Source organism: Drosophila novamexicana, unplaced genomic scaffold (assembly GCF_003285875.2).
Source record: "Drosophila novamexicana strain 15010-1031.04,08,12 unplaced genomic scaffold, DnovRS2.1 tig00000739-arrow-arrow-pilon, whole genome shotgun sequence".
In the NCBI taxonomy this organism is placed as follows: domain Eukaryota; kingdom Metazoa; phylum Arthropoda; class Insecta; order Diptera; family Drosophilidae; genus Drosophila; species Drosophila novamexicana.
In genome coordinates this window covers 1,244,635-1,259,871 of record NW_020824819.1, presented here as the reverse complement: position 1 = coordinate 1,259,871, position 15,237 = coordinate 1,244,635, and the positions used below count along the sequence as shown (strand labels likewise).

The window sequence follows — 15,237 nt, the reverse complement described above, 5'->3', positions numbered from 1 at the left end:
TATTTAAAATTTACATACTCAACTCGTTTACGATTGCAATTGAAAAGAATTATTTTTGAAAAGTCGAAATCATAATTTCGTAAGTTTTTTATTCATTCATTCATTTGTTTGTTTTATAAGAACCATTCACATTTAATTTTAAAATCTACTTGTAAATATATGAAGTTAATTGTATGAATACACACCATCAAATCAAATATAGATGCTCTGTAAGTGGCATCAAGAATCAAACTTCAAGTCATCAAAGCAAAATGAAAGAATTTAAAGTAAAAACAATTTTTTAGCTAGATTTACAAACATTAATAAGTAAAAGTAACTCAATATATTAGAATTAACCTTAGGTTAATTCAATGTGAGCACACCCGGTAGGGCGGTGTGCTTCTGTTTTTGATTCTATTTAAAATTTTCCTAGACCTAAAATCAAATCAAAGCATAATTATATGAAACGATGAAAACTCTACAAAATACAATAATTGTATAACTAAAGTATATTACAGAACTATTTCTGCAACAAACAAATTATACATACACATACATACATATATCTTTGATTAAACTCGAGACTCTTGTTATAGAAAATCTTAAGCAGACATTTTTAATTTGATGTTGTGACGATGGATTATTATTATTATTACAATCATTTATTTATTATTATCCGTCTGGTGTATACACTATAATTGCTGACGCATGCCCGCTAAAAACTAACCACATGCCCCACAAAGTGGGTCACGTTCTCGCCGCGTATGGCAAAGAAGAATGGATGATCCGCCCGAAAGAACTTTTGCCGAGAGGAATTGCTAATCACAATGGGCTTATAACCTGCAAAATATTGTACATCAAGTGCTTATTAATTCTCTTTAATAACTGATAATATTGCATTACTTACCTGTCGCCGGCTGGGGCAACTCTGAACCTGAGCCCGATTCGTTTAGGTCAATCCGCAGCTTGTGAAGGATATCGACAATTGGCTGACTCGCGACTGAATGCAAGTGCTTGAAGTTGGCTGAGGAGCCAAAAATCTCCGCAAAACCCAACTGTAAACAAGAAATGCGAGGGTCGTATCAATAGGTATTGTTCAAAGAAAAGGCTTATATTATATGAATGATAAATTGGTTTTCAGCAGCCAAGGCATGTCATGAGGACTTATTGACCAACCCTCGCATACGTTAAATTCAATGTATTCTTGGGTTCCACAGTAAATGCAATTATGCGAGCTTTTTACCCACCTGCTTTAGCGCCTGTCGCAGACTGCACTCAAAGTCGATGCTAAACTTGGGCAGCAACACCTGAACGCTCTCCATTTGCATACGCTGCTGCAGTGCGCCCAGATCATGAGCGCGCAGTTGGGTTTCCAGCTCTGCCAGGGCCGCGGCGTCGCGCTTGTTGGGCAGGATTAGCAGCATGGCCAATTCGTCGGCATGCTCATAGGGCAGCTCAATGGCGCGGGCGTTTAGCTCCCGCAGCTCCGCGTACTTGACAAACATGTCGTCATCGAAGAGCATGGGCACTGGCTTAGGGGCGCCTGTGGAGCTGTGAAAGTCGTATAGACCCGTGCGATAGGCACTAAAGGGCAAAAACCATTTGCTTTGAATCCTCGCCGCGAGCAGCAGCAGCAGTTGTGCCGCTTGGCTCACGTTCACCTGGAGCGGCTGCTGCCAGTTGCCGCCGCCAATGCTGGCCAAAAGATTATCGCTAATGTAGCGGCGCATTTTCTCAGACTGCTGAAGGTCGAGGCACTCGGCCGTTGCATGGAAATATGTTTGTGCAATTTTCTGAAAGTCATCCGCAATGCTCGTGCCGGCGCTGGCCTGCAGTAGCAAGCGATTCTGCAGCTGAATGCGTGTATCCTTGTCGACAGTCGCTGCAGCTAGCTCTGCAGCATAGAAATTGGCCATCTTGGCATTGCTGGGAAAGCGCTGCTTCAGCTCCAACAGCCTCTGCAGCTCCTCAGCTGTCGCGCCATCGGAGCCCAGGTAGAGCAGCGCCAGCGTCGCCTCCAGCAACAGTGGCGATATGATGACATTTTCATCTGTAGCTGCGGATGCAATGCTGTGGAAAATCTCAGCTCCAAGACTGATTTCGCGTGGAGCACCAGACGCAGTGAGACTAGGAGCAGCACTCATTCTGACAGACCTGGCTGCGTTAACTACGGAGAGCTGTAATTAAAGGAAATGTGAGTCTAACATCTCTAGAGGCCAAAAATGATAAATCACTGCAAAATCAGACTTAATATTTCCGTGAAATTCTTATACTTATTCTCTCCGCGCAGAGATATGACGTTCCAAAACGACATAACTCCGCGCGGAGATATGACGTTCCAAAACAACATAACTCCGCGCGGAGATATGACGCTCCAAAACGACATAGCTCCGCGCGGAGATATGACGTTCCAAAACGAGATAACTCCGCGTGGAGATATGACGTTCCAAAACGACATAGCTCCTTCATAAAACGACATAGCTCCTCGCGGAGATATGACGTTCCAAAACGAGATAACTCCGCGCGGAGCTATGTCGTTTTGGAACGTTATATCTCCGCGCTGAGGTATATCAAGAATATATATACTTTATGGGGTCGGAGAAGGGTGAGTTTTAAAAGATACTTTAGCTTACTACTTTTCAATATCTATGCAACATATGAACATATATATGTTAGTAGTACTTGTAGTATTTGGCGCATTTTATTTGTATCAGTACTCCATTATAAACAAATTTCAAAAGAGAACTTAAAGCTCTTCGAATATGATCTTGCTCGTAAATAGCATAATGTTTACGATACATTGAGTATAATTCTAGTAGATTTGCCCTTCTATTCAAATACGACTTCCTTTATTGCGTCCAGCACAACTTTAAATATCTTGACATGACCTTATGTTTTCAGCTAAATATAAGATATACATTGTAGTAGAAAGTATACAAAATATTTATATCTATTCAACTATAATGTTATTATGCTGCAATTGTATAGCGAATACTGTAAGGCACTATTTTTATAGCTTCCCTCATTGTTTCAATTATGAACATAGATCCCATACCGTTCGCGTTCGACGCCTTTGATTCAATTAAAAAATCTTTCAATCGGCCAAAAAGTTTGGCCGTGGCCTCAAAACTGCTTTTCCTAATAAACATTGAATTTCAATTTCTTCCGTTTCACTGGGCAAGCAAAAAGCAAATGAAAATCGGCGGAGTCGAGAGTGCTCGACCTGCAGATACCACTTATCCATAAACTGAACACATACCTAACAAAGTCCTAACTTCAGAATATTACGTATTGCTAACTTAAAAATGCATTCTCATTCAAATAAAATATTTCTAAATTTTTTAAGTAACTAAATTCTTATCTAATCTTTAAAAACTATGTACAGTTATCTAAATCTAATGTAAACAAACTTCAATCTACTTACTTAAATTATTAACACACTTTCAGTAACCCATTTGAACCGTGATATGAGTACAGGGTATAACAAGAGATTCACCAAGAAGTAACAAAGTGAAAAACAATGGGCCGAGAGAATTGCCAGCAAACACAAAAACTTGACACGATTCTCGGGTTAGCCCAAAAAGTACACAACAACCCAGAACGGGAAAACTTTTTGACATTGCTCGGCTAAACAAACATACATACACACACACACACACACACACATATACTCTTACATATCTATTCGGCAACTTTTAATCTCACGCGAATCTCTCGAATTTCTCTCAACGTATTGCTAAATGATTTCTGAGTGCGTGCTCTATGCCGCCTCCACAAAAACAATAGATAAAACTACGTTCGGAAGATCCATGGAAATGTTCTTTTATAATAGAATACTTAAACTAAGAGAAATGATTGATGCACATATTATAGAATGTTTAAGATTTCGGTTAATCTATTAATTTAATCAAAATGCCCAGAGATCTATTAGTGAATATTATCTTAGCATAAGTGTTGTTATATTTTAGCAATTTGTGCAGGGTATTAGAAGAGTCTGCTTTAACGCGCCAGCTGCAAATTTGGCCTGCTTTTAAAGTATTATAGCACTACTCGGCGTACTCTTAAATGTTTATTGTTTATTTTGGGTGTGCCAATTTTTGTGTGTTTTCTTTGGGAAATTAATTACATCATGAATTTGTCAAAAGTGTTTTTCTTGGCGTCTAAGCCTTAAACAAAACGCAATATACACCCACACGTCGTGCTCATATTTATATTTTGCAAAATATAGAGCATGTTTCCAGCTGACGCTTGGTCCGACTGGCAGATGGTTAATGCTCACTAGATTCTCAATGGCTGAGCATGAGGTCACAAAGTCTTTTTTGTAGTGATCATTATCTTCGTCAACGACAATTATCTCGATTAGATATAAAGAGCAAGACGTGCTGCTGCACACAGAAATCCGAGCATATACTTATAGTATATGTGTATACTAAATATACATATATATATGTATATAATATTTAAGTTTTTATAAACTATAAACATTTTAGAATTAAAGCGTAGTTCCAAAATAAATTCATATTGGTAATTATGAAGTGCAATATTTATTTTTAGGTCTTATAATCACTTGAACAGCATTAAAATTGACTGATCACTTTCATAATAATATTTGTATAGTATACTATATTATGTACCTATTATGTTTCCTGGCGACAAAGTGTATCCACTATTAAATACGAAACGTGAAACAAAAAGTGTATAAAGCGCTCGGGAAAATAAAAAAGTAATTGGCGCCCGCACGCAGCTTCGCACAGAATTGAACTAAACGCTCTTCCGCGCTAAACAAAAAGTTTATAAGGGAATCGTAATTAAATTGGTCCGGCGCTGTTCATTGATGACGACACTTGGACAGCGGATGGGTGATGCAGAGTCGGAAAGCTCTGGGTAAGTTCGAATTTTCTGCAACTACTTTCCGACGCTAAAAATGTAATCTATTTTTATAATTTTGCTGCCGCTTGTTCCATTCAAACGGACGCTAACGACGCCGACGCCAAAGACGAACTGCGCGAACTGCGGCTGGCTGTGTCCGCCCGTCTATTGGGGCCCCCGTCAGTTTCTGTGGCCATTATAATGTTGTTTTGGCACTGGAACCACTAGAATTGCCGCTGATTGGGATGCTGCACGCCAGCGATGCGACGCCTGATTGAATTGAGTCATCCAGCAGCTTTCGCTTTGTTTTCATAGTTCCATTGTTTAATCAGCTTATCTAATCTGGCGCATTTGGGTCGTTATACACTAAACGGCAAAGCTGTTTTCTTACATTGGATGACAACATATGTATGTATGTATGTATGCATGTATGTATGTATGTATGTATGTATGTATGTAGCCCTGCGTATGTACGCAGGATGCATTTTACTACATTTAAAATATTCATTTACAGTTTTATTTCAATAGTTGCTTAATTTAAATTGGGACTCTTGCTTATCCCTCACAATTTTCAGTTCAAGGCTTCAATGCAGTACTTTTTTTTACAATAGGATGAGGACACATTTATTAAATTCGTTGTTTGAAAAACTTGCATGAAAAGCGGTAGTGTGGTCGAGGATTTCACAAAATACGATACATGTTCATAAATAAATAAACTAACAGCCTAAATATACATATATATCCGAAAGAGGGTATTTCAAAGAAATTAGCACACTCAAAACAGTTCATTTGGCCATGCAAACGCAACAGGCAGCGTCCTGACCTTGTATACTGTGTTCTAATCTTTTAAATCACAACTTCCTGCCTACCAGCACAGCTGGGCAGGCGCTTAGTGGTTGTGTGTGTATGTGGGTGTATTCGTGTGCGAGTGTGTGTATTAACAGGCGAAAAACAAAAAACACCAAGAACGCGCCTAAGATGCGTTTTCATGGCCGCATGCGGGACAATGCGGAAATGCACAACAAACAATGTTATGTTTAGGTATAGGTATAGGCATTGGTCATATAGTAGAGTAAGGATTTGCCTCTTCCTCAGCCTTTACGGCATTGGGTTTTGGAGTGTGCATCGGATTGACAAACTCGAGAAGTGTACATCGCGTGTAGATGGTGTAGGCGCGGTCGCATAAGAACAAAAAAATGGTGTGGTGTACTGTGTTTGTATGTGTATTGATGGCTGGCACATTAGAAGGTATAACCGCCCTCCGGCGCCTTGGGCTGCGTGGCATTAAACTCCAGTGCACCATTTACCTCCTGCGGCGCTAGCTCCTGCTCGGCCTCATCGTCACCAGTGTTGAAATAAGTATCTATTATGGCATAAGCCTTTTTATAGACTTCTTCGTTTTCGTGCTGCTGCAAAGCTTCCAGCTTGTCGAGGCCGCCTAGTTCCTCGACCATCAGGCATAGATTCTCAGTGCCACCCAGCTTCTCGGCGAGCGCAAACAGATTCGAAAGACCAGTTTGCACCACTTTGATGGTGCGTGGATCCTTAGCATCCAGCAAATCTATGAATGGCTTCAATATCTTGAACTTCTCAATGAGGTCTACAATTTGTTCGGGAGTACCCGAAGTGGTTGTATTTGTCACCGCCCAGGCGGCCTCCTTTTGTGCCTTGAAGTCTCCCTTCTCCAGTACATGGCGTATCTGCTGGAAGATACCCGCGTCAATGACTGCCTGAATCTGTTTCTGATTACCGGCCGTAATGTTGCTCACTGTCCAGGCAGCCTCCTTTACTATATTGCCTTTCGAGTGTTGCAACAACAAGCCAAGCTTGGGCAAGCCACCAGCAGCTATGACCACATCGGTCTGCAAAGAGAATGATGGATGAGTAAAGCACATCGATTACTAACAGCCGTTTGTTAAGTTGACCGACCTGTTGATCCGTGCCAGTGACTATGTTGCCGACACTGCGCAGTGCCGGCACAATTATGCTGGGCTCGTCGGTTTGCAGAAGATTTACCAGGCGTGGCACTGCATCCGTATCGACCACCGCTTGTATCTTGTTGTTGTCATCATCTGTCACATATGACAGCGCCCAGCACGCATCGGCCAACACCTGAATGTCCTGGCTGACCAGCAACTGCGACAGCACTGGCAGCAGACGCTTTACTTGCTCAAAGGGCGGCGATGGATTCTTGTTGCGGCACAAGTTCGACATGAGCCAGACAATGTTGCGGAGAAAGGATAAAGGCGTCTCATTATTGATTAAACGCAGAATGCCATCGATGACATTGTGCTGGATTACGATATCACGTGCCGCAGCGCCGTCGCCCGCAATATTGCCCAACGCCCAAACGGCCTGCTCAGCAAGATTAAGCGACTTCGACTGGAGGAGTTCAATGAAATGAGGCACTGCATTCTGCTCGATGACGCAACGCGTCTGCTCCGATGTACCTGATGCGATGTTGGTCAAGGCCCAGGCAGCCTCAAATTGCAGAATGGTGCTGACCAAAGCAAAGAGATCGAATGAGTTCCACGCTCTAACCGAAGGAGTATTGTTCTCAATAACTTACTTGGAGCTTTGAAGGAAGCGTATACAGATTGGAACAATGCCATGTCCGATCATAAGATCAATGGGTGGATTACGCTCGCGGCTAAGCATCTTTCGCGCCTGCTGCATACCCACGAATTGGCGTTCCGAATCCTCGCTGTTCATAGCCGCCACAATCTCATCAACCGACAGCAGCACCGGTGACTGTCCATTTAGTTCCTTCAGAGGCGAGGTTAGATCTTCATCGTTGATGTTACGGCGCTTGAACATCTGATCCTCCTTCTTAGACTTGCGCAGCTCGATGGTCACCTCATGGCGACGCATGCGCGAGTCCTATGCGTCGAAAGTGAGGTTAAATGCGAATGCAGTTTTAAAGATCGCGCCACTTACCTGCGTATTGAGAGTGTTGGCCTTGTAGTGGCCCTGGCGTGTGCTTGCATCCGATTTATTCATGTTGAAATAATTTAAGGTATTTGTTTTTGCTTTTTGGAATAATTTAAAAATTTGTTTCTGCTACGATAACAAGTGTACAGCTGAAAAGAAAAATGTGCGCTGTGAGCCTGCTCAAAAATGTGGAAGATGTCTGAGGTTGAATTCAAGGGCTGTTTCGATTGCCTCACACATACAAACGCACGCGCGCGCTCAAAAGTGCGTTTGTGTGCGTACTTTTGGCATTTCTTTTGTGCCTGCCAATTTTTTCGTCTACCTTTTTCGCGCGCAGCAGAACCGGCGGCTTCACAAGGCCAAGCCAGCAGCAACAAAGCAACAGCTGCGGCTGCGTTTAACTGTGCTTGAGAAGACCGCGACGGAGGAGACAGACCGAGAAGCACACCGCCATTTGCGTGAATTGTGCTGTTGCAAATTTTGCATTTTGTTTGCAGCAAACACTTACCTTTTATTTTAGCCGTATATTAAAATATGGTTCACTGAATGGGCGTGCTAACTCTTTCTAAATAATTTCACATAAAATTTCCAAACTTTTACCTTAACTTCAAATTTTGAGTAGAACACCAAATTTGTGAACGTGTTAACGCGTTTAAAATCTGAATAAAACTGTGAGATGTTATAACTGTAATACAGAATATCGCAGGGAATATGACTTCAATGCCTGCTTTGTGCTCCAAAAGTTCCGTTTAATTTGAACGAGATGCTTGACTTGTCTAGGGATGCTTAAACTATATCGATATATTGATATTTTGTAAAACAGCGTGCGATATTTCTACGCCGATCTCGATTTTTGCTTCAATTTATACTGAAAAATTTATTTTTATTGAAATATTGTGATTAATCTACCGAAATAATACTTATTTCTAGAAATCAGATCCAGTGCGAAATAATTAATAATGCTAGAAGTGGCTAGTGCTAAGAAAAAACTCAAAATGGTACACTTTTAAATAATCAGCTGGTAGCGCGATCAGATCATTCGACAGATGGCGCTATTAACCTTTTTTTTTTTGTCAATTATGGTACGTGTTATTCCTATTATTAGTATTAGTACATAATTGACCGGTTATATTATCTGTAAGTAAACCAGATTAAACCAAGTATTATACTCTACTCTTATTATGGAAAGTTTGCCTGTTAAGCATGTCGCTCACAAATTGAATGCGAACGCACAGCTAAAATAGAATCCACACGCTTGCAGCTTGGACACTTACCATCCACATGAGCGGAATCTGCAAATTCAGCAATGCAATGCTTTTACTCGGTTCAGAATGTGAAAGAGGGTCTATTGGTTTTATACAATGTCCGTCCGCCTGGTCGGATGCACCTGACTGCAACGATATTAAGTTATTCTATTCCCTATTCCCAAGTTATTTTTTTACAACGGAAACGTAATACTCTTTTGAGGATTAGGAAGAGAGATAGTTTAGAGCTTAACGAAAACGTAAGTACAGTGCGCGCCTAATTAACGAATTTATACTGATCAAATTGATAGTGCCCGACTGAAAGATACCTTGCTCCAGGATCCAAAATTCCGTATATTTCCTGAGCCTATCTCAATGGGAAAATTCACCAAATATATGTATTCAAAGGAAAGGCCTTAGGCCGTAGGAGCCTCAAAAGTGAAACATTATCATGGATTTATATACATATACTATACTCTATACAAAATATTTTGTGCCTGCAACTCTTATAATAACTAAACATGTTCAAAAACTGGTTCAGTATATATTATAGACTTATATGTACACATATATTTGATTTTCGATTTCAGGTAAACGAGAACTTGTTTTCCGAAATTTGGTGCTACTAGTTTCATCCTCGAGACCGAATACCGACGGGCAGATGGATCGAATTAGCTATATATGTTAATTAAGAATATATATATATATATATATATATATATATATATATATATATATATATATATAATTAATCTATATATTATATATATATATATATATATATATATATACCCTAAGACGATCAGCATAATTAACAAACTCTTTTGTTTTCCGTTGCGTACAGAGCATATAAATCGACAATTTTATATAATTCAACAGATTTTTCTTTGCAAAAACCTTTTTCAACACTTATTTTATATTTCCATATTATAAATATTTCCATATTTATTGGTAGCTTAAAATTGTCATAGGGCTTATTACTTACATTTTCTAGTATGCAAAATTTTTGTACATAAGACTCCACTTGCAATGGATAGATGACACTTATTAAATTTTCTTCTTTTCGGGACTCGCTATAGTTAATAATTTAAAAATCAACATAAAATAGTAAATGTTTTTTTTTTCTTTTGAGGAAAATATACTGGGATGCTATTGAAGTCGTTCACATGACATGCTATATGATGGGGAGAAACATTCCCGGAAGAGAGAAGAAAGGATTGAATGGAAGTAAACAATTTGGGCTAGGAATGTATACACGGTTTTAATCTCAACAAAATATATGGAATATTCAGGTGCTTAATGATGGATCACAATCTAAGCGGACTTGTTGTCCTGCTCCTTGTCCTCTTCGTTAACGGCAGCTGGGGCAGCGGTGGTGCTGCTGGACTCCTGGGCGGAGCGAGCCTCCACCACATCGGAATCCGAATCATCGGACGTGGCGGCAGGGGCTGGTGAAGCGGATGGGTAGGGTGGGAACTGCTGATCCTGTGGATAAGCCTGCTGCTGCTGCTGTTGGGCATCAGAGTAATCAACGGGTGCTGGCTCCTGATCGGGCTGGCGTGGTGCTTCCACAACTTCGCTTTCCTGCTCGGCACCAGCCTGCTGTTGTGGCTGTAACAACTGCTGTTGTGGCTGGAACAGCTGCTGCTGTGGCTGGAACAGCTGCTGCTGTGGCTGGAACAGCTGCTGTTGTGCTTGTGGATAGTATATGGGTGCGGGCAGAACACTGGGAGCAGCAACTGCAGCCGGGGATACAACGGGAACTGGGGCAACAGGTGCCACAACGGCAGTACGGGCAGCCACCACAGGCTCACGCTGCACCACCGCATTAAAGCCATTGATGTCATCGGCCGTGTAGGTTACCGTACGCTTGTAGCCATCGGCATCAAGGACGCTGTAGGAGCCAACCACATTGCCGCCGTCTCGGCTCTCCGTTTGGCTCTTAATGTCGCCGGTGAGGGAATCATGCACACCATACGAGAAATCGTAGCGGGGAGCAGACTCGAGTTCCACTTGCTTGACAACCGGAGCGAGAGGAGCAGCAGCAATAGTTTTCACAACGGGTGCAACAGCAGCCACAGCCGCAGGAGCCGCAGCATAGGTTCTCACAACGGGAGCAACGGCCTTTACGAAGGGCGTGGGCACAGCATAGGACTTGGTGTAAGCCGGCGCAACGGGCAGCACAGTCTTGGCCAGCACAGGAGCCGTCGCTTGCTGGTAGAAAGCGGCAGGCGCAGCATGGTAAAAGGTAGGAGCTGCCTGGTAGGTGGCATACGCAGGATGGAAGCCCGAGTAGGTGGCTGCAAAGCCACCCAAGCAGCAGCCGGTCAGAGCCAAAAGCGACAGAGCAGTCAAAAGCTGATGATGAAAAGAAGAAGACAAACATAAAAACTAACAGATAAAAGAAAATCGAATCTTGGGCTCAGTTCATGCAAAAGAAAACGCGACTTTGCATTCTTAAATTCGGGTGAATAAATTTAAGATCAAACAGGAATTGCTTAAGAAACAGGGCCCGAAAATATGTTATCCAAGGTTAAAGTGCGTTCCTATCCGAAATTCGAATGGTAATTGGAATCATTTGGCTCTTGTCTGGCTGACAACGTATTCCTAGTAGATCTAGGCACTTACTTTGCTTGCCATGTTCTTGTTAAGTTTTCTTTGCTATTCGATTTGAAAGACAGACACACGTGTATTAAATAAAAAACACACACGCGGGCGCAGAGATTGGGCGAGTTTTAGATAGGTAACCGTCGGGTTTCGTCCTTGGCCGACGTTGACACTTGGCGTTGTGAGCGACGCTTGGTTAATGATGTGGTCCGGGCTGCGTGCATGTCACTTTATATGGAGCAAGCGGATGCCTAGAATCAGCATTGCCATGCCCACAGACACACAGGCACTGTCCAGCTGCACCCACACGCTGACAACGTGCCAAACCGGTAATAAGTACCAAAAGTACACGGGCATTAAAGTATCTCATAGATACGCGTTGACAATTGTGACAATTGCGAAGCAAACTGGTTTCGTTTTGGGCTTTAGCTTTGTTTTCGGCTCTTACAAAGTTCGCTTTAACTATGCTTTGGTTTTCAAGTTCAACGCTATCGGCGCTTCCTTGTAGGCCTATTGACAATTATTTAATTAAGCCGATAATGGTCAACAATGCAAACTGCGCTCTTCGACTCCCTCCATGCCCACTGCCTATTCAAGCATCCCCCAATCAGCGCTTGGCTTACATCACATTTTCAGTTTTTGCACTTGAAATTTAAAATTTAGTGCGCTCAACTTGTCAACCATTGTCTACCGTTGAGGAACTGTGCACCCCAACCGCTTCCCTTCGCAGCCTCTACCTTTGGCTCTGGCTCTGGCTCAAGTCAGTCTTGCCGTTAGGTGATTTGTCCGTCTGTCAACACCTTTAGCTCTTTTTTTATTTTTACCTCGCTTCTCGTTTGTATGTCAGCGACATTTGCTTCATTTGCTGCATGAGTTTCAGTTTCAGTTTCAGTTTCAGTTTGGGCTGTTATTTTTTTTAGGGAATGTATTTGCTCCATTTTCGTGCTGTGTCCATGTGCCACATGCCAGCATTTTGTTTACTTACTTGTTAATTGTTGTATTGTCCGTGTCTTCACTTTGGATATGCCAACCGTAACTCAACCGATACCATAAATAGCTTTAAGTCAGTTCAAGTTTAATCCATTCACAACCACCAGTAGCTTTGCATGCTATGTAAGAAAAGAAGATATCTCTGAAATACAAATTCATCTTTCATATTCAAAACACACCATTTTATTTCAAAAGTATCTGTGAGATACACAAGTATTACCTATTTAAGTATACTTGAGACACATCAGTATCTAAAAGTTACAAAAGTATCTGAAACATACAAAATTATATACTTGCGATACCAAAGTATCTTTCATACACAAAACACGCCCATATTTCTTTACGCGGCTTTTACCAAATCTTCAATACAGTTCTTTTACCTTTTATGTAGAGAATATTTAAACACAAAACATATGAGGAAAATAAGTTCTGAGCTTTGACATACTTAATGGTGTTCAGCATGAAACACTTCCATCAATGGGCAGCGGCTGTTGCCTTCTGGTAGAATTAATAATTAACCAACCTAATTGGCTGCAATTTTAATTAAAAATCGGATACATGAATCACAAAAGCTTGAAGGCTGACCACAAAAGGTTTTTCTAGCATAAGGGCCCATACAAAAAAGAAAAGAAAACTGTCAACTCATTTATTGGCTTAAATCTAATTAAACAGCAAATAAGTTCAAGGAATTTCGGAACCTATTCTATAGGCTTTTTTTCCCACAGACACCTAAAAGGAGAGCTTCGTTTCCATTCAGTTAAAAATTAAAAGTGCGTAAAGCGTTTATAAGTGGATTTCGTGTCCAACTCCGGAGGTTGATGCATTCTATTTTGCTCGAGCATTAAATGCCAATTACTGCGTTCAGGCACGTAGCCCCGGACGCATAAAGACGCGTAGGCAGACGGATTCAATTGCTTGCAAAAATATGTGCAAGTAAACGGTATAAGATGGATGGCATAAAGTATAGTACTCGCAAAAAGCGAAATGTTGAAGGCTTGAACTTGAACTCGAGCCAAAAAGACTGCATGCAGTGTGACAAAAATCATTTTAAACACATTACTCATAAATCGAAATGCCGAGGTAAAAAACAATCTGAGAAGCTAGGAAAAGAATATTCAAAGAGCTAGGAATACTCTAGTTAACAAGGGGTTCAAATATCTTTGATATGCGGCCTCTTTTTTAAATTATAAATTTATTTATTGGCTATAAGGATTATTTTGTATTTTATTATTATTATGTTACAACTATTGCCAGCAATCAAACACATCACGCCGAAGAACATTATATCAAAAAGGACAAGCAGCGAGGATAACTGAAGGGTTTTATTAGCTATATGCTTTTTTAAAGAAAGTGGACTTGGATAAAACAGGGCAGCCTTAATGCAAAATAAATCTAAAAGGTCGACATTGAAGTAATGCGATGTGGAGATGGGCCTGATAAGGAACCATTTTTTTGGGTTTTCAGTTCTCAGCACAAAAAAAAAGATCAGTTTTGTTATTTTTAATATCGTATTTACCTAGAACTAGAGTGCATTTTCCACAGTGTAGGCCTGTTGTAAGAAGAAGCATGTTAGCCATGAGCAGCTGGGACAGGGTGACTCCTTTCTACTGGAGCACTCCAACTCTTTTTTAATCATTATGATTATTTTATTCAATGGAAAAAAATAAAAGAATTCTGTATACTTTTATTTTGTCCTGCGTATAGGAAGCTGCCGTTAATGATTCCTCCAGGCAGTTCCATTTAATGGCAACGGCGAGAAGCGGAAATCGTGGTAACGGAAATGCACCGAATCAAATAGGAATGTGTTTGAGTGCAAATCGAGTATATTCACGGGTAACGTAGACACTTTGACATTTGACAAATACTTAACACTATTTGCCTGGCTTAATAAACTCGTTTTCGTTGACTTTGCCGCCACAAACGAAGGGGCTGGCCGGGCAGAACAGGGTATCGCTCATAGATGCTGGAATGCAATGAACAAAAAAAAAACCCCAACCAAGGACTGCGGATGGGGACTGGGGTCTGGGGTCTGGGGGCGGCCAATGTGCTGTGTGTCGGGCTGTAAAATAGCAGAGATACGAGTACGGCGGCAATGATTGATTGCACGTTAAAGCTCGAGAGCATCACATCATTTCCTTTTTACACTTGACAGGAAATGCATTTTTAGCTAGCGAAATGAGCAACGTGTATATCCGAGGAAGAGAGAGACAGAGGAAGAGAAAGAGGGAGATAGAAAGAGAGAGAGAGATAGAGGCAGATAGCGAGAGATCATCGAGATATACAAAATCACAGCAAGTGGCGTGAAAAGGTAAAAAGTGGGCGACAGTTGCTGCAAATGCATTCAAAGGCATTTCCACAGACAATTTACACAAAAATCAATGTGTGAGGGACACGTCATTGAGCAAGGCATCCAAATGGAAATGCTGCCAAGGTCCTATGCTGCAATAGCGACATGCCTTTAAGTTGAAAGCCATCCACGTCAACAAACAGGATTTGTGCCAAACTTCATTGGCTCTGGCAAGGAATTTAAGCCAATTAAGTGTCATGCGTTAATACCTGCTCAGATATCGATCTAAATTTCCCATTGACAAGCAAATCCAAGCTCATAAACACCTTT

General features: G+C 41.2%; 3 protein-coding genes across 3 annotated transcripts; all 3 read right to left on the bottom strand.

Annotated features, from left to right (window-relative positions):
* Positions 1–104: 104 nt before the first annotated feature.
* Positions 105–5,089, bottom strand: LOC115763361 (serine protease inhibitor 42Dd). The gene is made up of 4 exons (XM_030705889.1): positions 4,614–5,089; positions 1,227–2,156; positions 887–1,034; positions 105–819 (listed from the first exon to the last, which is right to left on the bottom strand). The coding sequence occupies exons 2-4, from the start codon at positions 2,121–2,123 to the stop codon at positions 695–697; spliced, it is 1,170 nt and encodes a 389-aa protein (XP_030561749.1). The 5' UTR covers positions 2,124–2,156; positions 4,614–5,089; the 3' UTR covers positions 105–694.
* A 322-nt stretch (positions 5,090–5,411) lies between these two features.
* LOC115763360 (importin subunit alpha) lies at positions 5,412–7,862 on the bottom strand. Its single transcript, XM_030705888.1, has 4 exons — positions 7,786–7,862; positions 7,418–7,728; positions 6,778–7,348; positions 5,412–6,710 (listed from the first exon to the last, which is right to left on the bottom strand). Exons 1-4 carry the CDS (start codon positions 7,846–7,848, stop codon positions 6,090–6,092), a joined length of 1,566 nt encoding a protein of 521 aa, XP_030561748.1. The 5' UTR covers positions 7,849–7,862; the 3' UTR covers positions 5,412–6,089.
* A 22-nt stretch (positions 7,863–7,884) lies between these two features.
* On the bottom strand, positions 7,885–11,663 carry LOC115763556. Its single transcript, XM_030706175.1, has 5 exons — positions 11,652–11,663; positions 10,719–11,414; positions 10,009–10,670; positions 8,288–8,647; positions 7,885–7,928 (listed from the first exon to the last, which is right to left on the bottom strand). The coding sequence occupies exons 1-3, from the start codon at positions 11,661–11,663 to the stop codon at positions 10,338–10,340; spliced, it is 1,041 nt and encodes a 346-aa protein (XP_030562035.1). The 3' UTR covers positions 7,885–7,928; positions 8,288–8,647; positions 10,009–10,337.
* Between the last annotated feature and the right edge of the window lie 3,574 nt (positions 11,664–15,237).